Source organism: Lepus europaeus, chromosome X, assembly GCF_033115175.1.
Source record: "Lepus europaeus isolate LE1 chromosome X, mLepTim1.pri, whole genome shotgun sequence".
NCBI classification, from domain to species: domain Eukaryota; kingdom Metazoa; phylum Chordata; class Mammalia; order Lagomorpha; family Leporidae; genus Lepus; species Lepus europaeus.
The window spans coordinates 124,292,663-124,317,392 of NC_084850.1; the positions used below are offsets into that span (position 1 = coordinate 124,292,663).

General features: G+C 41.8%; 1 protein-coding gene across 1 annotated transcript in view; it reads right to left on the bottom strand.

Annotated features, from left to right (window-relative positions):
* Window positions 1-24,730, bottom strand: part of PDK3 (pyruvate dehydrogenase kinase 3) — a 99,737-nt gene that overhangs the window by 63,717 nt on the left and 11,290 nt on the right. Inside the window, exon 2 of the mRNA XM_062184397.1 lies at window positions 4,517-4,658. Coding sequence (XP_062040381.1) covers window positions 4,517-4,658 — 142 coding nt within the window. The remainder of the gene's footprint in view (window positions 1-4,516; window positions 4,659-24,730) is intronic.

Below are 24,730 nucleotides of genomic sequence, written 5' to 3' on the forward strand. Positions count from 1 at the left end.
TTGCCCAATAGTCCAAATCTCAGCCTAGCACTGAGTGCATTCCCCTGAACGGAGGATCCCACCTCAATTTAGACCAGCATAAGACGACAGCAGACTCAAAGGAGGCCTGCAGGAGAGAAAGGAGTTTGCTCTGCTTTTGTACACTGTGCTAGGGGAATGTGAAGCCTAGAAGCGCTACAGCCGTTCTGCCACCACGAGGGGAACCAGCCTGAAAGTGAGGCTGACACCACCAAAAGCAGGACCTCGAGAGACTCACGAAGCTCTGAATCCAACCAACATCCTACGACGGCTGGACCTTCTAGTTACATGCACCATGTTCAGTCTTAGTGTGTGCTGCTTACAAATACACACACCCTAACCGACAGCACAAGTCTACAGTTTCGTTGCCCCCAAATGCACAGGAATTGCAAGCAGTACATCTGTGACACTGAAGTGCGCACCAAGAACTTAGAAACTACAAGTAGAGAAGCTTCCTTCTCAGAGTTAAACTATTATCACTAATACATACTGGAGAGGAGGAAGCCTCTTAGACCCTCAGGAACAGCTCTAGATTAAGAACAGCTGCACACCTCTGTCGGGGCCAGTGTAGGAAATAATGTGTCCAACGTTAGGATTCGCAGAAGAGAGCTCCGTGGCATTCAGAGAGGCACATCAGAGCAGCAGCCACCCTCTGCCCTGACTGGCTCGATCTGGTCGGGAGTCACCTGTTCCATTAGAAGTGTGTGATCTCCATGTTGGGGCTTAAGACATCCTGAAAGAATTATCCCTTCAACTAATTCTTTCTAACAATTCATTACCACTAATCCTATTTTCTCTCTTTGGATAGAGGATACAGATACTCTGGTAACTAAAAATGTACATACACAGATACACAAACAGGAACGACGTTTGGTTAATAAACCTCATGTGAACTTTGGGACAATGCATCTGACACAAAAGCATGCTCATCTATGGGTATAATTTTCAAGTCCCTGGGCACATAAAGAGATAGATTAGATATCATTAAAGTCATCAATTTAAAACATGCTGAGAGGTCAGCCAGCCAGCCCTGGTGATGTCTTCTCTCCTGCAACACGCAAGCAAACTTAGGCAGGCATCACTCCCTTTCTGAAAAGGGCAGTCATGTAAAGAGGAAAGTCAAGAATGAAGAGGAATCAAAGATAACGCCGAGTCCCTAGCCTGGAAGTCAAGGGAGCAGGGAGAAGACACTGTGACTGAGGGGATGGTGGTATGGTTCACATCCCACAACTTACAGGATTCACTTTTAAAAAGAAATGATAGTGAATACAACATATGACACTGAACTGGATTCTTAAATCAGGAGGCGAATTGTTTTTTTTTTTTTAAATGGGGGGGGTGTGCAACTAGTGGGACAATTAGACAAATGTTAAAAATCGCCATATAGTAGGAAATACTACTACATCAATATTAAATTTCTGAATATAATGCTCATTGGTTTTCTAAAGTTGTTTCAAGGTGATACACCCTAAAGTAACTAGGGGCAAATGGGTATGTCTACCTTAACTCAAATGGTTCAGCAAAAAACCTAACATGGATGAGTGTCTGTGTGTACATATGTGTATACTACATATCTGTGAGTGCCCATGTACTCACATAAATACATAATAGAGAGAGATCAAATGAATATGAATGACAATGATAGAATAAATGTGCCAAATGCTAATGATTAGTTAATCTGGGTGAAGATCTGTGTGAATTCTACTAGTCTTGCAATCCTTTTTTGTTAAGCAGAAAATTATTTCAAAATAGAATGTTTAAGAAACAAAAAGGAAAGCACAGCATGCATGTTTGAAATGGACATGGAAGAGGATTAATGAAGAGATAAAGAAGAGTAGGCGCAGCAGTCCGAGTTTATACTTTGCCAGTGTGTATATATAAAACAGAGTTCGTGTCTGCCCTGGGTCTCGGCACAGAGCTCCTTAAAACCCTTAGAATCTCTGGAGTGGTTAGAGATGCTTTTCTTGTTCATAAGGAGCCCCCTGACCACACCTGAGCTTATGTTAATAACGTGGCTTAGAGTGGGGCCACCAAGGAGCCTCAGGATGGGGCTGTCCACCAGAAAGACACAGTGACTACAGGGCTGAAACTTCCAGCCCCACCCCTACTCTCTGAAGACAGAAAGGCCAGGAAATGAGCTCTACAGAAACTCTTAAACAAGGAGAAACTCGGACTGCTGAGTGCTGGGACGGTGCTCTGCCCAGGGAAGACACGGAAGCCTCCCACACACATTCCCCGAAACCCTGCCCTCTACACTGCCTCCATTTGGATGTTCCTGAGTTGTAACATTCATAATACACCTATAACATGAGCCACCTGCCTTTCTGGGGTGTGAGCCATCCTAGTAGATGACCAGACTTGAGAGGGGGGTTATGGAACCCCAATTTATAGCCAGTCCATCAAAAGCACAGGTGGCAGGGCCAGCACTGCAGTATAGCAGGTGAAGCTACTACTTGCAGTGCTGGCATCCAGTGTGGGCACTGGTTCAAGTCTCGGCTGCTCCACTTCCCATCCAGCTCTCTGCTATGTCCTAGAAAAGCAGCAGAAGATGGCCCAGGTTCTTGGGACCCTGCATCTGTGTGGGAGACCCGGAGGAAGCTCCTGGCTCCTGACTCCAACCTCTGGATTGACACCGCTCCAGCCATTGCAGCCACTGGGGGAGTGAACCAGCAGATGGAAGACATGTGCATCTCTGTCTCTCTCTGTCTCTCTCTCCTCTGCCTCTCTGTGACTCTGCCTTTCAAATAAATAAATAAATCTTTAATAAAAAGAAAAAAGCACAGGTGGTCCAGGACTTGTGATGGACATATGAAGCAGGAGCAGTCTCCAGGGACTGAACCCTAAATTTGTTGGGTCTGCACTAACTCAGGTAGTTAGTGTCAGAAGTAAGTTAAAAGGGTGAACACTAGCTGGTATCCAAAGAATCAGAGAATTGATTTTTAGTGTCAGGAAACACCAAAGTATGAACAATTCACTTTGAAGCCCCCGAAGAACTTATTTACATAAATTATATTCAATGTTTGACTGTTACCACCACCAGAATCAGGGCATTTGATCTGGCCTACCTAGAATCCCCACCATAGGGTTCCCCAATAGTGCTTTTATACTTTCTACTAGAAAACTCCTAACATAGGCTTTGAAATAAAGAAGTCATGTGCAAATAAGTACTTGCTGCTTCTCCTGAAACAAGGTATGAATCTAAAACAGAATGCAACTGACTATGGTATCAAAGCCATGGACACTGTCTGCCTCACCTCTCCAATATTCTAAAGATCCTGTACCTCACAGAAGTGGGTCATAGAAACCTCATTCATAGCCAGTCAGTCAAAAGCACAGGTTGCCCAGGACTTGCGATTGGCATCCAGTGAGGAGCTGCTGCTTGTCTGGGAAATGGACTGAACAACGGGCCTCTATGACCACCCAACATGGTGTTTCTCATGTTCATTTTAAGTCCTAAGCACTTACTATCATTAATATTTTTGAGAGATGCCTGTTGAATGTCCATTCTCTTTCCGTAGCCCGGCCTCCAGTAACCCTCCAAATGCAAGCTAATTAATAGTTCCATTCTCCTTTCATTTGTCCACATTGTTCCCTCCTTCTAACGCATTCTCCTTTGACCTGTACCTGTCAATTCCACTCACCCATCAAGGGGCAGTGCGAAAGCTCAGCCAGCATTTCTCCCTCCACTGGGCTCCCACAGCACTGTGCCGGCTGGAGACACTCAGGGCATCTGGCCTCCCATACTCCTTCAGAACTCCATACAGTGACTTCTACCTTGCTTTGTAACACAGACCAGATCTGCACATGCATCTCAAATATATGCAAATGCCTTTTGAAAAACACACCACCTCTTGTTATATCCTACCACACACGGTCTCTCTCTGCTTACCTACTACGGAGGTACGTCACAAATTCAACTTCCTCAATTAAGTAACATATGCTTTAGTCATCAGAGTTGTAACTTATTAAAGTTACATTCTGTTAAAATTTTTCATGCTTTTCCTAGGGTAGGTGAAATACAGCAGGGATCTGACATTTTTCTAATCTGAGGTCCCCTTTAAATGATTTCAATGGTTCTAGGAGAACTGCTATTTTCAAGGAACTTTAAAAGGAAAACAAAAGAAGCAAACTTGACACTGGATAAAAGTGGCAAACATCCTCCTATCTGAAGCATCACGGGCCCACTTACATGGGCTGCACAGTGCTATTCCTTTATATTGTTCTCTACTTTTCAATTTTCTTTCGATGAACAATCACATCTATAGCCAGAAAAATAAAATTTGAGAAGTCAAGAAAGTGTCTAGTACAGTTTGGCAGTATTTTCATTAAAACGATTTTCAATTGAACAATTTTTTTAAAAATCAACTCTTAACTGCATGGAAAACCCAGCTATCCTGAATGACTCATTCTCAGACGGGCAGTGTGTGCCCTTTTATGGAAATGGTTCCAGTGCCACATGTTCACAGCACCATGTTATTAAGCCACATTACTGACTTACCAACTCTGAACCAAGCCCACCGAAGGGCGATTCAGTAGGTTGTCCGGCAGAAGATTAACTTCTCTCATGGTGTTGGCCAGTCGCACAGGAAGTTCCTTTCGGAGAAACATATATGAAGTTTTCTCACATGCATTATCTCTCCCTATTAAGAGATGAGAAATGTTCCATGATTTTACAGTCTAACAGATGGAGAAATAAAGCACTCTCCTGATAGCACAGTTACTACTGATTGAGAAGAGAAATTCAATGATCCTGCAGTCTCCAGATAATTTTTTATCCTTTGAAATGGCATTTTAAGAAAACAACTTAATCAAAAGAGAAAAAGAACATTTATCCCAAGAAATAACCTTGAATGCTTATTTTTTTTTTTTCTTAACACAAATACGTTCCCAGTGTTACCAGTGGTGATATAAAAGTGACCTGGAATATAATGTAAACTTGTTTTCAAATACACACTGTGGGAAAACTGCCAAATATAAAAATAATGCAACAGGTACATCCACTCTTGTCCACAGGGGCCTGCAGGAGGCAACAGATGGATTCATTCCACAAACACTTATCTACTAGTATCAGCTCTTTTTTTGTTTTTGACAGAGTTAGACAGTGAGAGAGAAAGACAGAGAGAAAGGTCTTCCTTCCGTTGGTTCAACCCCCCCCCCCCAAATGGCTGCTATGGCCGGCGCATTGTGCCGATCTGAAGCCAGGAGCCAGGTGCTTCCTCCTGGTCTCTCACGCGGGTTGCAGGGCCCAAGCACTTGGGCCATCCTCCACTGCCCTCCCGGGCCACAAGCAGAGAGCTGGACTGGAAGAGGAGCAACTGGGATAGAACTGGCGCTCGGACTGGGACTAGAACCTGGGGCGCTGGCGCCGCAGGCAGAGGATTAGCCTAGTGAGCCACAGCGCTGGCCGTATCAGCTGTTTCTTAAGCTCCTCCCAATGTGTTTCTTTAGCAACCATAGCTCTGCCTTTCTGGAAGCTCTAGGATTCCCAGTAGGGGCTCTAACTCAGACTCAGGCCCATTGCCTGTGAGAGCAAAACCAGCTCCCGGTGCACTGACGCAGGGCTATCTTGCTATGGCGTGTCCCAGAGGGGAAGGCATAGTGGGGACTATAAAGAAGGCAGTCAGGGAGCCCTTTGGAAATTACCCTGAGTTGTCTGTACAGAAAATTTACAAACACAGGACACAATGAGAAAAAGTGCCTGGCCCCTGAAAGAGAAAACCTAAGCCCTTTCCCCTACCGCAGCTGCCACGTGGCCAGAACAGTTTTGAGATGGGTCTGGCCTACAACTGGTTGCCAGCCCTGCTGTAAACTTGATGGTGCCTGGCAGGTAGAAGGCATGATAGGAAGCACATGAGCTCTGGAGAAAAAATATCCTCCTGCCCCAACTCTCCCACTTTGGGGTGGTAAACATTTGGTAAGTTTTACATCTCTGGGCCTCAGCTGCCGATCTGAATCCGTAAAGTGCAGCTCAAACTCTAGCTTCTGTGAAGACTAAATGCGCTGTTTATGGAGTCTGACATGAAAAAAGTATTCCATCAGCACTAGTCCTTTTATGCTCTGTGATACGAGTCCATCCCACCTCCCAGGCCCTAGCCAGACCATCCCCCTGATGCTTTATACTCCCTGGGCCAGGCCCAAGAGGGACACAGAGCTCATCAAACACTTTTCTCCTCCGAACTCTCTTTATTCTTCCCTATATGATGAAGGCTGCAGAACAGAGTTTCAGAAGTAAATGCAATTGTCATACTCTCCCAGTCATGTTAGTTAAATAGAAGAAATTTCCCTGGTGCCTGCGCTGTGGCATAGCGAGTAAAGCCATTGCCTGCAGTGCCAGCATCCCATATGGGCACCAGTTTGAGTCCTGGCTGCTCCACTTCCGATCCAGCTCTCTGCTATGGCCTGGGAAAGCAGTGGACGATGGCCCAAGTCCTTGGGCCCCTGCACCCACGTGGGAGACCCAGAAGAAGCTCCTGGCTTCTGGGTTCGGATCGGCACAACTCCGGCCATTGCGGCCATCTGGGGAGTGAACCATCGGATGGAAGACCTCTCTCTTTCTCTGCCTCTCAATAGCTCTGCCTTTCAAATAAGTAAATAAATCTTTTAAAAAATAAAGATCTAGTAAAAATGACTGAAATATCTCTTTAAAAATAAAAGCAATTTACCATGCCTTTGATACATTATCACTCTGGCCTGCCTTCAGCAAGAATCCAGTTGAGTTAGTCCAGCAAAGTCCCCTAGCCATGATGTTTCCTTTTAGCAATTTTTCACCCACTAACAACATTGTTCTTTTGCGATCTACCTCCATACATCCTTGTTGCATTCAGGGTTGAACTCCATCTCCTTCCCCTACTGCAAATTCCCCACTGCAGTGGTCCCTCTTGAATAAAATCTTCCTTTTCTCAAATACTGGTTTCTCAACAGGGAAAAAGTGCAAGAAGGCTATAGGGCTGAATGGTACCTAACAGTATCAATATGAGTTCATGATTAAAAAAATCTGATTTTTTTGGGGGGGTGCGTAGTAAAAGTTTGCATGCTTAAACTGCCAAGTCCATAGCCAACAACAGGTTAGACGCACAGTACTAGGGTAGGCAGGGAGGGCTGGAAGCAGCCAGAGCAGGTTGGCAGGTCAACAGTCCTTCACTATGTAACAGAATACTATAGTCAATCTAGCTTCAGTCAAATCCATGAACATTCACACTAAATAGGATAAAGACTATCTTCCCAAGCTAGTTCAAGTTATGTTTTGTCACAGAATGAGTTTTGCCACCAAACATATGAAAAAGAAATTAAATTTACATTGCCTTTTAGACCTCAGAATTCAGATAAGGGGCTCTGGTCCTATGGAATGATAATGACAAGGGCAGGTGCTGGAATTAGACTTGGGTTTGAAATTTGCCTGGAGCACTTATAAGCTTCATGCATGTGGGCAAGAGTCTTTACACCTGCTAAACCTCAGTGTAACCAACTATAAAAAAGAACAGTATCTACTTTGCAGACCTTTGATGAGGTTCAAAATGTACTTAACCTTGAATACTAACACATTCTGAATGCTTAGAGGGGAGCTCATTATATAGCAATCACTAACGATGCCAGGGATGATCTGGCAGAACAGCCTGGAGCCATGGGATGCAAGAACAAATTGTGGCCGGCGCCGCGGCTCACTAGGCTAATCCTCTGCCTGCGGCGCCGGCACACCGGGTTCTAGTCCCGGTCGGGGCGCCGGATTCTGTCCTGGTTGCCCCTCTTCCAGGCCAGCTCTCTGCTGTGGCCCGGGAGGACAGTGGAGGATGGCCCAAGTCCTTGGGCCCTGCACCCCATGGGAAACCAGGAGAAGCACCTGGCTCCTGGCTTTGGATCAGCACGATGCGCCGGCCACAACACGCCTGCTGCGGCTGCCATTGGAGGGTGAACCAACGGCAAAGGAAGACCTTTCTCTCTGTCTCTCTCTCTCTCACTGTCCACTCTGCCTGTCAAAAATAAATAAATACAAATAAAATAAAAAAGAGCAAATTGGCTGATACTTGATCAGCACTGAGAATGTGACCACATAGTCTAGGGTCATTGTGATCTCTTGGGCTCATTTGATGAGTCTACATAATTAAAGAGATGATGAAACATGCAAAGTCAAAGACAACCAAATTTCAGGAAGCATTTCACCCTATCCTCCTTGGATTTATCAAACTGCTCAAAACATGTATGGATAGAAACTTCATCTGTCTCTCTATCCTCACAATATCTATTATAGTGCTATATATATATATATATATACACACACACACACATATATATATACACACACATATATAATGGACAATACTTCTAGAAGTTTGTATTTTTTAAAAAGACTAGCTGAAAAATCTGAAGGTTTGACTCCTACATTATAATTTAGCTTTAGGGACAAATTCTTTGTACTCTGATACCTTAATTATACATCAGCTTAAACAAGAGGATAAGTCTTTTTTAGTAAGTTAATTAGTGAACCTAAAAATAAATATGAAATGACTGATTTTTGTAACTTTTCTGTGGCTTTCCTCATATACACTGAAAGTGTTTCACCCTAGGTGTTAATACTAGATACTTAGCTTAAAACAAAGGGCTCTAACAATCTTTTTAATAATAAACTTACTCAGAAAAGTATGGTTTTAAATGAAGGTCCTCTCAAAAAGATACCGTTTTTCTAAGTCTTCTACCATACTGAGTATCTTCCAGTTTTATTCTTTCTAGTTATTTGCCTTCATTTTCCCCCACTTCCTTAGCTTGTCTACATTCCTTAATTTTGATTTTCTATTTTTATTCAGCATTTTCCCATACACTTCATCTTATTACAATTTTCCAATGACATTTTCCCTTGTATCAGTCCAGAAGATGACAAAGACAGAAGGGAGGCAGTTTGGAAAAATCTGACTCAGTGGACATAAATAAGTCATTAGCTTAAAAATACTCATGTATGTCTTCAGTTTCTCTTCCTAATTTCAGAACCCTTTAATTTTCTTCTCTTTCTGTTTGGCTTTATACTTTGCCTTTTAATTGGAAGTTGCAGACAGTTACTACACCATGCAAAAGGCATGAGTTGCTCAGTCTAGAAAGGTTCCATAGACTTTACATTCACCAAGAATAGGATGAGCAGATACAGAAATACAAATGACTTTGGACTGAACACAGGGATCCCTCCCTATGATGAGACCAGGACGTGGCCAGGAGCATCTGACTAGTCACCTGGTTTCCATAATGGCCAGTATTTCTGGCAAGTCTTTAATCCTATTTTTGATTAATTTACAGAAAGTAGAAAAAAGTTTCAGTTAATGAAGTCACCTGAAAATAAGTATCTTATAATTAAAGCAGAGGGCTGAAGACACACTAAGGCTCTTCAAAATTCTGTGGAAAAAATGCACATGAAGGGCCAGCACTGCGGCTCAGCATGTTGAAGCTGCAGCCTTCAGCTCCAGCATCCCATATGGGTGCTGGTTCGAGTCCCGGCTGCTGAACTTCTGATCCGGCTCGCTGCTAATACACCTGGGAAAGCAATGGAGTACAGCCCAAGAGCCTGGACCCCTGCACCCACGTGGGAGACCTGGAAGAAGCTCCTAACTTCAACCTGGCCCAGGACTGATCATCGCAGCCATTTGGGAAACGAACCAGAAGATAGAAGATCTCTCCCTCTGTCTCTCCTTCTCTTCCTCTGTAACTCCCTTCTCAAATAAATAATCTTTGAAAAAAGAAATAAAGAAAAATACACATTAAAAAACTATGAAAGTATTTCAAAAAAGTTTTGCATCAAAATACACTTATATTTTAATACCATTTCCTATGAACTTTTAAAAGTCTCCTTGCATTTTGTGCTCTCTTCCATCAACAAGAGACAATGCCACTTAAAATGTGGAGAGGGAGAGGAAGAATCTGAAGGCTATCTTTGTGCACATCTTTTAACTTTCCCACTCACTGGGGTGGTTTGGGAGATGCTGTAATGGGATAAAGGAGTACAAAAGGAAAGCAATAGGTGGGGAAATCACTAGCAAGGCAGTAAAGGCAACAGAATGAACCACTTCATTCCGATAATGTTTTTTGTTAATACTGTCAACTAAATGAGTTTGCAATATATTAACCATGTTAAAATGGGTAAAATATAAATGAGAAATAGGATTTTAGCAGTAACTTTTAAAATTTACTTATTTATTTATTTTCATTCTGTTTGAAAGGCAGAGCGAAAGAAACAGAGAGAGAGATCTTCCATTCACTGGTTCAGTCTCCAAATGCCAACAACAGCCAGGGCAGGGCCAAGCCAAAGCAGGAACCCAGAACTACATCTGGGTCTCCCACATGGAAGGCAAGGAGCCAAGTATTTGCTAATTTTAAAATGTATTAGAATTAAACTGACATCTTATGACTTGATTACTGTTTATAGCCCTTGTCTATACTCCTGTGGAACAGTGGTCTTTATACATTTTACTTGTTGAACATTATGGATAGCGCTGCATTAAGCCTGTGTTTATAAAGTAAACTGAAATTCTGTTATTGCGAAAATTAAAGGAGAAAAAAGGAAGGAAAGAGAGGAGATGGAGAGAGGGAAGTATGGTTATTTTCTTAGAATTGTATCTATGAGACACATGAAATCTGTTATCTTTATATTAATAACAAATCTTAAACAATTATTTAGAAGAAGCTCTTTTAAGAAAGTAATATATCAGGCCGGCGCCGTGGCTCAACAGGCCAATCCTCCGCCTTGTGGCGTCAGCACACCAGGTTCTAGTCCCAGTCCGGGCGCCAGATTCTGTCCCGGTTGCCCCTCTTCCAGGCCAGCTCTCTGCTATGGCCCGGGAGTGCAGTGGAGGACGGCCCAAGTCCTTGGGCCCTGCACCCCATGGGAGACCAGGAGAAGCACCTGGCTCCTGCCTTCGGATCAGCGCAGTGCGCCGGCCGCAGCGTGCAGGCGGTGGCGGCCATTGGAGGGTGAACCAACGGCAAAGGAAGACCTTTCTCTCTGTCTCTCTCACTGTCCACTCTGCCTGTCAAAAAAAAGGAAGGAAGGAAGGAAGGAAGGAAGGAAGGAAGGAAGATAGATATCAGAAATATCTTCAGAGTTCAGTACAGTTCAGTTCAGCTTCTTAATTATTTTTAAATTTTTAATTTTTTTTATTTGAAAGGCAGAGACACAGAAATCTCACATCCACTGGCTCACTCTGTAACACCCAAATTTCACACTTCGTTTTGAATTACTATTGCTTAGTCTTGTAAATGCCAGAACTAATTACTTTTATCTAAAATTCAATGTTTCCAAAATATTGAAATCTTCTAAATAAAATCGGAGGAAAAAAAAGAGCTACTACAGGAATGGGCATTTGGTACAGGGTTAAAGACACCACTTGGGACTCCTGTATCCTATATCAGAATACGTGCATTTGAATCCTAGCTCTCCCAGTACCAACTCCCCACTAATGTGCACCCTGGGAGGCAGCAGGGGATGGCTCAAGTGGTTGGGTTCCTGCCACCCACATGGGAGGTCCAGATCAAGTTCTCAGTTCCTGGTTTCAGCCTGGCACAGCCCTGGCTGTTCGTGGGCAGACTTCTACTTCATTCTCTGGTTGGTACCCAGCCAGCTCTACCTGGCACTCCTGCCCTCTATTGGTTACTGCATTGCTGAGGTGGGAGCCCCTCCTGGACTCTGTGGCACCTTGTTTAGCAGCCTGCTCAGCCACAGTGGTTCAGGCATGAGCTGTCTAACTCAGGAGCCAGGAGTCATTCAGAGAACTGTCAATACCCACGTCATGACTATATCAGTGATGAATTCCCCAAGTGTAACAGCTGCATCAGGGTCATTAGCAGAATACCCTTATGCTTAGGACATATCTACATTAATGATGCTTGTAACTTACTCTCAAATGGTTCCAAAAAAAAGTGAGAGAGGGAAGAAGGGTGAGAATGAGGGAGGAAGACAAGGATAAGAATGGGAAAAAAGGGAAAAGATAAAGCAAAAATGGCAAAGTAACTGGTGAAACCAGGTATTGCACATGGGTGTTAACTATAGCAGTCCTTTTTAAAAAGATTTATTTAGGGGACGGTGCTGTGGTGTACTAGGTTAAGCTTCCGCCTGCAGTGCCGGCATCCCACGTAGGAGCTGCTTCAAGTCTTGGCTGTTCCATTTCTGATCAAGCTCTTTGCTAACAGCCTGGGAAAGCAGTGGAAGATGGCCACATGGTTGACCCAGAAAAAGCTCCTGGCTCCTGGCTTCAGATCAGCCCAGCTCAAGCCCTGCGGCCATTTGGGGAGTGCACCAGTGGATGGAAGAACTCTCTCTCTCTCTCTCCCTCTCTCTCTTCCTGTCTCTCCCTGTCTGTAACTCTGCTTTTCAAAATTTTTTTTAATAAAAATAAATAAAAACTAAAAAATCCAATAAATTCCAGCGAGGATGTGGGGCAGAGTTACAGAGAGGAATAGACAGACAGACACACAGAGAGAAGTCTTCCATCTGCTGGTTCACTCTCCAAGACAGCTAGGGCTGTCCCAGGACAAAGCTGCTCTCCCAGGTGCATCAGCAGGGAGCTGGATCAGAAGTGAAGCAGCTGGGACTCAAGCCAGCACCCATATGGGATGCCAGCATCACAGACAGGAGCTTAACCTGCTGTACCATAGTGTTGGCCCTAACTATAATATTCTTGCAACTTATTCTAAAAGTCTGAAATTTCTCCAAGTAAGTGGTTGAGAAATCGAGACACTGAAGATAACCTAAATATACCATAATACAGAAAAACTAAAATATATTACAATACTATATATTTATATGGAGAAATATGTAGCTATTAAAAGGAACGTTCTTGAAGAAAAGATTTCTAAAAACAAAGTCTTCCTGTAACTGGCACCATTCTATTCTAAACTAAATACAAAAATTTCATATAATATATACTGAACATGCAGATATTCTTAATGGAGCTTGAAGCCCATGGTAGCTTCATATAATGATTTCTGTTCTTATGATAGGAAAAGATACTGAGTGACCGTGACAGGATTCTCGATTAAGGGAGGCAAGGGTTACAGAATCCTTCTCTGAAATGCATCTGTGCCTGTGCTGAGGAGAAATATGTAATACACACTAGTACCTCGATACTCTTTCTTCAGGAATTTGGTTAGCTTGCTCTTTTGAAGCAGTTATCTCGGGACCAGCACTGTGGTGCAGCGGGTTAATGCCCTGGCCTGAAGCGCCGGCATTTCATATGGGCACTGGTTCAAGACCCGGCTGCTCCACTTCCAATCCAGCTTTCTGCTATAGCCCGGGAAAGCAGTAGAAAATGGCCCAAGTCCTTGGGCCCCTGCACCTGCGTGGGAGATCTGGAAGAAGCACCTGGATCCAGGCTTCGGGATTAGCACAGCTCCGGCCATTGTGGCCAACTGGGGAGTGAACCATTGGATAGAAGAACACACTCTCACTGTCTCTCTCTCTCTCTCTCTCTCTCTCTCTCTCTCTGCCTCTCCTCTTTCAAATAAATAAATAAATTTTTATAAAGAAGATTTTTTAAAAAGAAGCATATATCTCTTGAAACAAGACAAGTGAGAAATCTATCCCCTCTGTATACCAGATAAAACCCAGGCAAGCTGTTAACAGATATCACTGTAGGCCCAGAAGTTGTGCCCTGTGCTTGGGCAACCCCTCCACTATTGCCCCACTCATTGAGTTCTATGTCCTCTGGGTCTCAAATAAGAGATGAAAAAGGAAATATAACAACTGTTACCACAGAAATAAAAATAATTATCAGGAATTAATACAAACAAATTTATGCCAACAAAATGGAAAATCTAGAAGAAATGGATAAACACATATTATTCCTGGACACGTACAATCAACCAAACTGAGTCATGAAGACATAAAACCTAAACAGATCAATAACCAAAGTGGAGACTAGATCAGTAATAAAGACCCTCCCCTCCCCTCCCCTCCAAAAATAGCCCAGGATCAGATGTCTTCACTATTGAATTCTACCAGATTTTAAAAGAACTAAATCCAATTCTCAAACTATTCACAACAATTGAAAGGTAGAGAAACCTCCCAAACCCTATGAGGCCACCATCACCTTAATTCCTAAACCAAAAAAAGATACAACAGAGAAAGAGAACTACAGACCAATATCCCTGATGAACATAGATGTAAAAATCTCCAACAAAATTCCAGCCAATCAAATCCAACAACACATCAGAAAGATCATTCATGTGGACCATGTGGGATTTATCCCTGGTATGCAGGCATGGTTCAGCATTCACAAATCAATAAATGGGATACATCAAATTAACAAACTGAAAAAACCGCTATGATTATCTCAACAGATGCAGAGAAAGCATTTGATAAAATATAACATCCTTTCATGATGAAAACCTTCAGCAAATTAGGTATGAAGGAACATCCCTCAACATAATCAAGGTAATTTATGACAAACCCACAGCCAGCATCTTACTGAATGGGGTAAAGTTGGAAGCATTTCCACTAAGATTCAAAACCAGACAAGGATGCGTATTTTCACCACTGCTATTCAATACAGTCCTGAAAGTTTTAGCCAGAGTAATCAGAGAGTAAAAGAAATCAAAGGGATACAAATTGGGCAGGAAGAAGTCAAACTATCTCTATTTGCAGAAGACATGATCCTATATATAGAGGATCCAAGACTCCACTAAGAGACTACTGGAACTCATGAAAGAGTTTGGTAAAGTGACAGGATATAAAATCAACACACAAAAATCAACAGCCTTTGCATACACAGACAATGTCATGGCTGAGAAAGAACTTCTAAGATCAATCCCATTCACGATAGCTACAGCAAAAAGTAAATACCTTGAAATACATTTAACCAAGGAGGTGAAATATCTCTACAATGAAAATAACAAAACATTAAATAAAGAAATAAAAGACACAAAAAATGGAAACATCTTCCACGTTTATGGACTGGAAGAATTAATATCATCAAAATGTCCATACTACCAAAAGCAATCTACAGATACAATGTGATCCCAATCAAAATACCAACAACATTCTTCTCAAATCTAGAAAATGATGCTAAAATTGATATGGAAACATATTAGACCCTGAATAACTAAAGCAATCTTATACAACAAAAACAAAGCCGGAGACCTCACAATACCAGATTTCAACACATACTACAGGGCATTTATAATCAAAACACCCCAGTACTGGCACAAAACTAGACATATAGACCAATGGAATACAATAAAAACTCCAGAAATCAATCCATGAAACTACAACCAACTTATCTTTGAGAAAGGAGCTAAAATCAGTCCCTGGAGCAAAGACAGTCTCTTCAACAAATGGTGCTGGGAAAACTAGATCTACACATGCAGAAGTATGAAACAAGACCCCTATCTTATACCTTATACAAAAAAAAAAAAACAACTCAAAATGGATGAAAAATCTAAATCTATGATCAGATACCATCAAATTATTAGAGGAGAACATGGGGGAAACTCTGCAAGATATTGGCTTAGGCAAATACTTCTCGTAAAAGACCCTTGAAGTATAGGCAGTAAAAGCCAAAATTGAAAAATGGGATTACATCTAGTTGAGAAGCTTCTGCACTGCAAAAGAAACACTCAGCAAAGTGAAGAGGCAACTGACAGAATGGGAGAAATTATTTGCAAACAATGCAACTGATAAAGGATTAATAACCAGAATATAAAAACAACTCAAGAAACTCAACAATAATGAAACAAACAATCCTGTTAAGAAATGGGCTGAAGACTTGAACAGGCATTTTTCAAAAGATAAAATTCAAATGGCCAACAGACACATGAAAAAATGTTCACAATACCTAGCCATGAGAGAAATGCAAATCAAAACCACAATGAGGTTTCACCTCAACGCAGTTAGAATGGTTCTCAAACAGAAATCAACAAACAATAAATTCTGGCTAGGATGAGGGGAAAAAAGTACCCTAATCTACTGTTGCTGGGAATGTAAATTAGTACAGCTATTGTGGAAGACAATATGGAGATACCTCACGCAGAAAGCTGAAAACAGATATACCATATGACCCAGGCATCCCACTCCTGGGAATTTACCCAAAAATGAAATTAGCATATGAAAGAGTTATCTACATTCCCATATATTGCAGCTCAATTCACAACAGCTAAGATATGGAATCAACCCAGATGTCCATCAAGTAATGACTAGATAAAGAAATTATGGTAAATATACACTATGGAATACTACTCAGCCATAAAAAACAAAATCTTGTCATTTTAAACAAAACGGATACAACTGGAAACCATTATACTTAGTGAAATAAGCCAGTCCCCAAAAGACAAATACCATATGTTTTCCCTGATATGCGGGAACTAATGGAGTACCTAAAATGTTATATGTAGGAGTGAAATGGACATTTGGAGTTTCAATGATTGTTTACTGCCTCTTGTCTCTACTGCTGAGGAACAGTGTTTTTTTCTTCTTACTATTTGTTGAACTCTTTACTTAGTGTAGTGTTGATCTTATATGAGTATAAAGTAAACAGAGTAGATCACTGTAAAAATTAAGAGTGAGAATAGGAAAGGAAGGAGATAGAAAGCTGGGAGTGTGGGCAGGAGGGAGGGTAGGGTAGGAAGGAAGGAAATAGAAGGCTGGGAGTGTGAGCAGGAGGGAAGATAGGGTAGGAAATAGCACCATGCCCTAAACCTGTATATATGAAATACATGAAATTTTATATACCTTAAATTAAAAAAATTTTAATGTTTTGAAAAGAAAATTGAATAGTCACTTAGCACGCAACTGAAAATTAAAACATCTAGTAAGCTTAAGCATAAACTTATCATTGTAAACAAAATTCAGGGGTTCAAAATAACATTTGCTGATACAGGCTGATTACCCCTTACCCTAAATTATTAGGACCAGAAACGTCTTGGACTGGGTATTTTTTCAGATTCTGGAATATTTGCATATACATAATTAGATATCTTGGGGATAGGACCCACATCTAAACACGAAATTCATTTATGTTTTATATACACTTTATACATATAGCCTAAAAAGTAATTTTATATCATATTTTTAGTGCACCTGCATTTTGACTGTGACCCATCACATGAGGTCAGCTGTGGAATTTTCCACATGTAGCATCATGTGATCCCTCAAAAAGATTTGGGCTTTGAAGCATTTTGGATTTTCAGATTAGGGATGCTAATGGTAAATTCCTCTTACAGATCAATTTCATTCTATATACTTGATTGAGGGTATTTTAAAAATTAAAGTTAGGAGAAGAATCAAAAGAGAGGTAAAAAGGTGATACTACAGTGGCAATAGCAGTCAATGTGATGAATCAGGCTGGAAAGCAGAAAGCAGCAGCATGGATACGTACAGAACTGATATCACAAACAGAGCTGTGAGCAGACAGGGCATGAGTAACAACTGCTATGTATCCAAGGCTGCCACACATCATATCAACCTAATTCCAGAAGGGGGAGTAGGACCTACTCCTAATGGTAAACTGGTGGCTCACAGGACGCCTTGTTGTCATGGAAGCAGGAATAGCTTGGAAAAGGTCACAATGTACCCATCTTGGAGGTTAATTGAAACAAAACGTTCAGTTAGCCATCACACTGAATTAAGGGAGCCCAAAGTCAGTCATGCTCACAGCACAAATGTGCTGAAAGTGCTGTGTTTCTTGGAAATTGATCAGTTTCTACAGCTGAGACCTTCAGCCAACAAACTTGAAAATAATTAAAATTCAAGGTTAAGAGCTCAGCTTTTATTCTTAGCAGGAAGCTGATTTCATCCAGGAAGTGCTGTGTCACTTTGTTTCTAATAATTAAATTATAACTAACATCTACTGAGCACCTGCCATGTTCCATGCATTGTGTCGTGCATGTTCTCAATCTCATCATGCAACAGCCTGATGATTAGGTGCTATAATTTCTATTTTGTGGATAAAGACACTGAAGTATAGTGGGATTAAGTGATTTCTCCAAGCTAACACTACTGGTAGGCACCAGAAATTAAGATCTGAATACAAGTCTGTATATACTGCTTCACATACTCCCAGAGACAACAAGGTAAGCTAATAAGCCATGGTCTTTGGAATCAGAACTGTTTCAATGCAAGCAGAGTAGATAGCAGACTGATAGTGCCAAAATGATAAAACTAGATGAGTATTAGATTATGCCACTTCCTAATGTGTAACAGAACAAATTTAGACAAAACTACAGCACTATCAATAGACACTATGTTTTCTACAAAGAACTGCATTGGAGGCAATGGTGTATTATATTGAATTGTAAAGCACATAGATTTAAAAGCTCAGCCTACCTGTATTTTAACTACAGTTTTGCCCCTGACTCTGCTTAGGTAAGGGACTTAAACCATCTAAGCTTTAGCCTCATCATCTAAGAAATGAAAACATCCACTTCACGTTAATGTATTGAGAATTACAGCTAACTCTGTCAACTGTTGTGTATGGACAAAGTGGTACACAAATGTAAACTTATTGGCCTCCTGCAAATAATTTTTGGTTCCCTTTAGAAAATGTGGCCAGAATGTACTATCAACAGCCAGCTGATGGTTGGAACAGTCCCTTCATTACTTGGGCTTCAACTATCTCATGTGTAAAACTGGGGAGGTTACAGACTATCCCTAAACTCAAGCTCCCACTGAATGAGTCTGAGAGAGTAAGATTTTACTTTATGTCTATATACTTTACAGTTATTTATCCTACACCAACCTTGTCTAGTAACACAAATTCTGGGAGCACTCTGGAGAGCAGTGCTAAGGGTAAATAGTCAAGTAAATAAGGCAGAAATCAAGAAAAAAGTATGCACATTGACATTTATTCTTCTGCATGTTCTCCATCCAGAAAGCCCCAGGAGACTTTGGATAAAGGACAACTGGCTTAGCACCATACACATTCCCAGAAAGTGTCCCTTTTTCTTTTTTTTTTTAAAGAGATTTATTTATTTATTTGAAAGTCAGAGTTACACAGAGAGAGCAGGAGAAGCAGAGAGAGAGATCTTCCATCTGATGGTTCACTCCCCAACTGGTTGCAACAGCCAGAGCTGCGCCAATCCGAAGCCAGGAGCCAGGAGCGTCTTCCAGGTCTCCCACGTGGGTGCAGGGGCCCAAGGACTTGGGTCATCCTCTACTGCTTCCCCAGGCCATAGCAGAGAGCTGGATTGGAAGAGGAGCAGCCGGGACTAGAACCAGCGGCCAAACGGGATGCTGGCACTTCAGGCCAGGGCGTTAATCCGCTGCAACACAGCGCCGGCCCCAAGTATCCCTTTTTCAAAAATCTTTCAGAAGAAGGTAGGGACAGAAGAAAAGATACCACAACATCACAGGATTCACAGATTTTGGCTAACATATATAAATGTATGTCTGAGGAGACTTCAAAAAATTCATGGAAAATTGAATTAAAAGATGTGGTTTTTTCTGGGCCGGCGCCGTGGCTTAACAGGCTAATCCTCCGCCTTGCGGCACCGGCACACCGGGTTCTAGTCCCGGTTGGGGCGCCGGATTCTATCCCAGTTGCCCCTCTTCCAGGCCAGCTCTCTGCTATGGCCCGGGAAGGCAGTGGAGGATGGCCCAAGTCCTTGGGCCCTGCACCCGCATGGGAGACCAGGAGAAGCACCTGGCTCCTGGCTTCGGATCAGCACAATGCGCCGGCCGCAGCGGCCATTGGAGGGTGAACCAACGGCAAAAAGGAAGACCTTTCTCTCTGTCTCTCTCTCTCACTATCCACTCTGCCTGTCCAAAAAAAAAAAAAAAAAAAGATGTGGTTTTTTTTTTGGTGCAAAAACTTTGAAGTTGATGCAGTTTTTTCATAATATGCATTTTCACAAACTTTCTGAAGAACACTTATTTGCATAGATTTCAAAATCTTTTGCATCAAAATAAACTTATCCTTTATTTTCATTTCCCATAAACTTTGTGAAGTATCCTCATGTTTGTCCCAGCTTCTCATTTATCAATGAGCTCCTCAAAGGCAGTTACTATAGCCTTTGCAATTTCACAACACTTCTCAGTTTCTATTTCATTTTAAATCAAGGATGTTCAACTAATGCCAACAGACTCCAGTATACTGAAGTACCAACCACTGGCATTTCACAGACTATCTCCTACAATGGTTCACAGCTCTTGGGAAAACCTTTTGGAGAATCTAACACCGTAATCTCTAAGTGGAAGCGCATTGCAATCATCTGGATAACTCAAAAGAACCAGTGCCTAGACCCTACCCCAGCGGCTGACTGAACCGCTCTATGTGGGGCAGGCCACCAGGTTTAAGGAGCTCCCCCAGATGATTCTCATGAGCAGTCAGGACTGAGAACTCCTATCATCATCATAGACAATTCAAACAATTCATGATCAAACCATGGCTATAGAGCTTCTGAAATGTTTTGTTTGCCCATATATTTTTAGTTACTATGTCAATGTTTGAGTTTTGTTTCCATCTCTCAGGAAACTGGCCACAAATACAATCTATAAGCGACTTCTCAGTATTATCAACTCTGTCTCTTTTTTCTTCTTTCCTAAATGAGGACGATAAAAATTACAAAACTCATGAAGGAAATACCTGTACTTCAGGATATGCCAATGCTTAACAAGCAATGACACTGCACTTGTTGGTTCCTTCCTTCAGTTGCTCTGTTCAGGTACTGCACCTGAACCTATCACCTTCTCTCTCAGCTATAAAGCAGATGCAAGATGACCAGGTGGGGGGGGCCAGCGCCGTGGTGCAGTGGGTTAATCCTGCACCTGTGGCGCCAGCATCCCATATCAGCACCGGTTCTAGTCCCGACTGCTCCCCTTGTGATCCAGCTTTCTGCTATGGCCTGGGAAAGCAGCAGAAGATTGCCCAAGTCCTTGAGTCTCTGCAACTGCGTGGGAGACCCAGAAGAGGCTCCTGGCTCCTGGCTCCTGGCATCGGATCAGCGCAGTTCTGGCCGTTGTGGCCACCTGGGGGGTAAACCAACAGAAGGAAGACCTTTCTCTCTGTGTCGCCCTCTCACTGTCTGTAACTCTACCTCTCAAATAAGTAAATAAAAATCTTAATTTAAAAAAAAAAGGTTACCATGTGGGCAGACACCTGTCTTTACCACCCATTGTGTGTGTAATTTTTTTAAAGATTTATTTTATTTATTTGAAAGAGTTATAGAAAGAGGTAGAGACAGAGAGAGAGGTCTTCCATCCACTGGCTCACTCCCCAGATGGCCGCAACGGCTGGAGTTGCAGATCTGAAGTCAGGAGCCAGGAGCTTCTTCTAGGTCTCCCACGTGGGTGCAGGGGCCCAAGGACTTGGGCCATCTTCCACTGCTTTCCCAGGCCATAGCAGAGAGCTGGATTGGAAGAGTAGCTGCCAGTCCAGTGCCATACGGGATGCCGGTGCTTCAGGCCAGGGCTTTAACCCACTGTGCCACAGCACCAGCCCCGTGTGTGTAATTTACCTATCTACTTAGCTTGAGTTTCCTAATTCTAAAATTGGTATGGCTGTTGTGAGAGGTAAAGGATACTACGTGTTACAGCCAAGTGTTGGTAGGTACTCAATAAGTGCTAGTTGAATCTATGGAATCTTTTTCTTTTTTAAAATGTTATTTAAGACATACAAAGTTCATGTATTTCATATACACAGATTTAGGAACACAGTGATACTTTGCACCCTACCCTCCCTCCCACCACATGCTCCCACCCTTCTTCCTCGCTCTCCTATTCCCACTCTAAGTTTTTACAATGACCTATTTTCAGTTTACTTTATAGTCATCAGATTAACCCTACACTAAGGAAAGAGTTCAACAAATAGCATGAAGAAAACCCACTGTTCCTCAACAGTAGAGACAAGGGCTGTAAACAATCATCGAATCTCAAAATATTCATTTCACTCCTATACATTACATTTTAGGTACTCTGTTACCACAGATCAGGGGAAACATACAGTATTTGTCTTTTGGGGACTGGCTTATTTCACTAAGTATAATGGTTTCCAGTTGCATCTGTTTTGTTGCAAAAGAAAGGGTTTCATTTTTTTTTACTGCTGTGTAGTATTCCATGGTGTATATATACACCATAATTTCTTTATCCATTCATCAGTTGATAGACATCTGGGTTGATGGAACCTTTTTCAGTTACATACAGAGTCTGTTTTATTTCCTTCTCAAACAACTTCACTTAAGCCAAGATTAAGTCAAAGAAGCAGGAAGATGACTACAAAGGCCACAGATGACATCTACCATGTGTACAGAATGTGGAGTGTGCAATAATCAAGGAAGCTGTGTCCTGTTCATGAAGGACAATTTCTAGATAATGGGAGACCCACTGTGAAGCAAGCGGCTTCCTCCCAGAAGAGTTTATTACAAGTAAAGTGCTGACTTAGCACATTATGTGACCAGTACGGCAATAGTAATGTAGCAACCACCACTTTCCTACTTAATCACAGAATCACAAGGAGAAACCAACCAAACTTAATGAAGTCCACATCAGGTATTCAGGAACATGTGCTGCCAAGATTAGGGAAGCATCCTATTCTATTTGAAGTAATCCAGGATAAAGTACAGAGAAGGGAGACTGAGTATGATTTGCTCAGTATGAAAATGTATCAATTGTTGGAAAAAGATACATATGTTACAAATTTCAAAGAGCCTTACTGTTTTCTGGCCAACAACACATGGGAAAATACTTAACTTCGTGATATGGGAAAATGTTAGAGAGAAGATAATCTATTCCCAACAGTAAGCCTATTATACACTGACCCCCGTGCCCTACTAAGAGAGAAAGTTAGAACTGGTACAACAGTTGAGTAAAACCACAGATCAAGTCTAAGAATGAAAAGAAAATCATAACTCTATGAGTGACCCTTAGGGAAATAACATACCACTGAGTTAGAATCCAAAGTATTCAATTAGAGGAACTATAAATAGTGACCTGTGTAAACATAATAATTTACTATAATTTTTGTGCCATTCATTATAACAGAAGGTATAATCTCAGAGTTAAAATGAGACAATGACCAGGAGCAAGGTTTTCCTTGAGGGATATGAAGGACACCTACTATGGGTCACAATGAAACTCAGCTCTGCCACAAAGGGAATTAATGAGGTAAACTGGTCCCCCTGCTCTAAAAGCAAAATGGACTAACTGGAGATATCTCAATGCTAGTTTCAATGCCAGTTTACATGACACTGTTTTCTAGGTAGAAAATCTAGGAACAGCGGGTAACCCACCCACAGTCCCCTCGGCACATTTTCAGTAATGTGCTAATCAATGTGAACACTGACTAATTTATTAGCATACACAAACAATTCATGAAAATGATTAAGACTCCAGAGTCCATTTACTAAAATATCAAAGGCATTTTACACACAACAAAATGCAGTCTCAAGCAGGGAAAAAAACCTTTAGTTCCTACCATACCTGCTATACAATTAAAATAAAACCTCATTTGGCAGGGCTGTGAAGAAACTGATACACTTCGCTGACAGCCTGTAAATTAAAGCTATAAGCCCCCTCAAACCCTTTCACATGGTAATTCCATTCAAAGCTAGATATCCTATGGGTAAACCACTGGATTACCTGAAAAGTCTTAGCTACCACAGAAGTGACACACAATCCAGATAGGGAAGTGTCAGTGTTACTAGCTCACAGGACAAAAGGAGCTTCACCACTTAAATGCAAATCAAGAGCAATCACTGCTCAGTTCTTTAAACTGGGAACTGAATTATCTTAGACAAGGGATCAGCAAACTTTCTGAAAAGAACCAGATGGTAAACATTTCTGGCTACGTGGGGCCACTATCTCTAGCAACTACTCAACTCTCTTGCTGTGGAGAGACAAAGCCACAGACAATCTGTAATGAATGGGCATAGTTGTGTTCCAGTAAAACTTTATTTACAAAGACAGGTATTATCAAAACTCACAGAATGAGAATAATGGCTCGCTGCTGATTCATCAATTTTAACAAATGTCCCAGACCATCACAGGATGTTGATGGTGGCAGAGGCTGTGTTGAGGGAGGAAGATGTATGAATTCACTATACCTTCTATTCAATTTTGCTGTGATTCTAAAATTACTCTTAAAAATAAAGTCTACTGAGGTTGGCATTGTAGCACAGCAGGTTAAGTCACTGTCTGCAATGCCAGCATCCCATATGGGTACTGGTTCAAGTCCTAGTTGCTCCACTGCTGATCCAGCTCCCTGCTAATGTGCAGAGGTTGGCCCAAGTCTTTGGGTCCCTGAACCCATGGGGGAGACACAGAATAAGCTCCTGGCTCCTGGCCTCACCCTGGCCCAGTCCCAGCTGTTGTGGCCATTTGGGGAATGAACCAGTGGAGGAAGATCGATCTCTCTCTCTCTCTCTCTCTCTGCCTTTCTAACTCTGCTTTTCAAATAAATAAATCTTTAAACAAAATGAAGTTTATCTTTAAAAAAAAAAAAAGCCTGGTGGTAAGACTATACTTTGATATTTTATCTTAGACCAGAGTATTCTAAAAACACAAGAATTTGCCCAACTCTGAAACTGAATTATCACAGAAGAAAAATAATTGAATGTCCATACATCATAAAGGAACAGAGAAAGAAGTGATGCTTTGTGATTACATCCAATGACAAAATCAAAGTTTCCCAAATCTTGCCAACAGTCTGGTCAATTTCCCAAAAGCTTACTGGGAGGAAACCACCCAGCCATCAATAGGTAATGATAAGTGTGGCTATGTTTCCCATTCACCAGCACACAAAACATACTGAAGTAC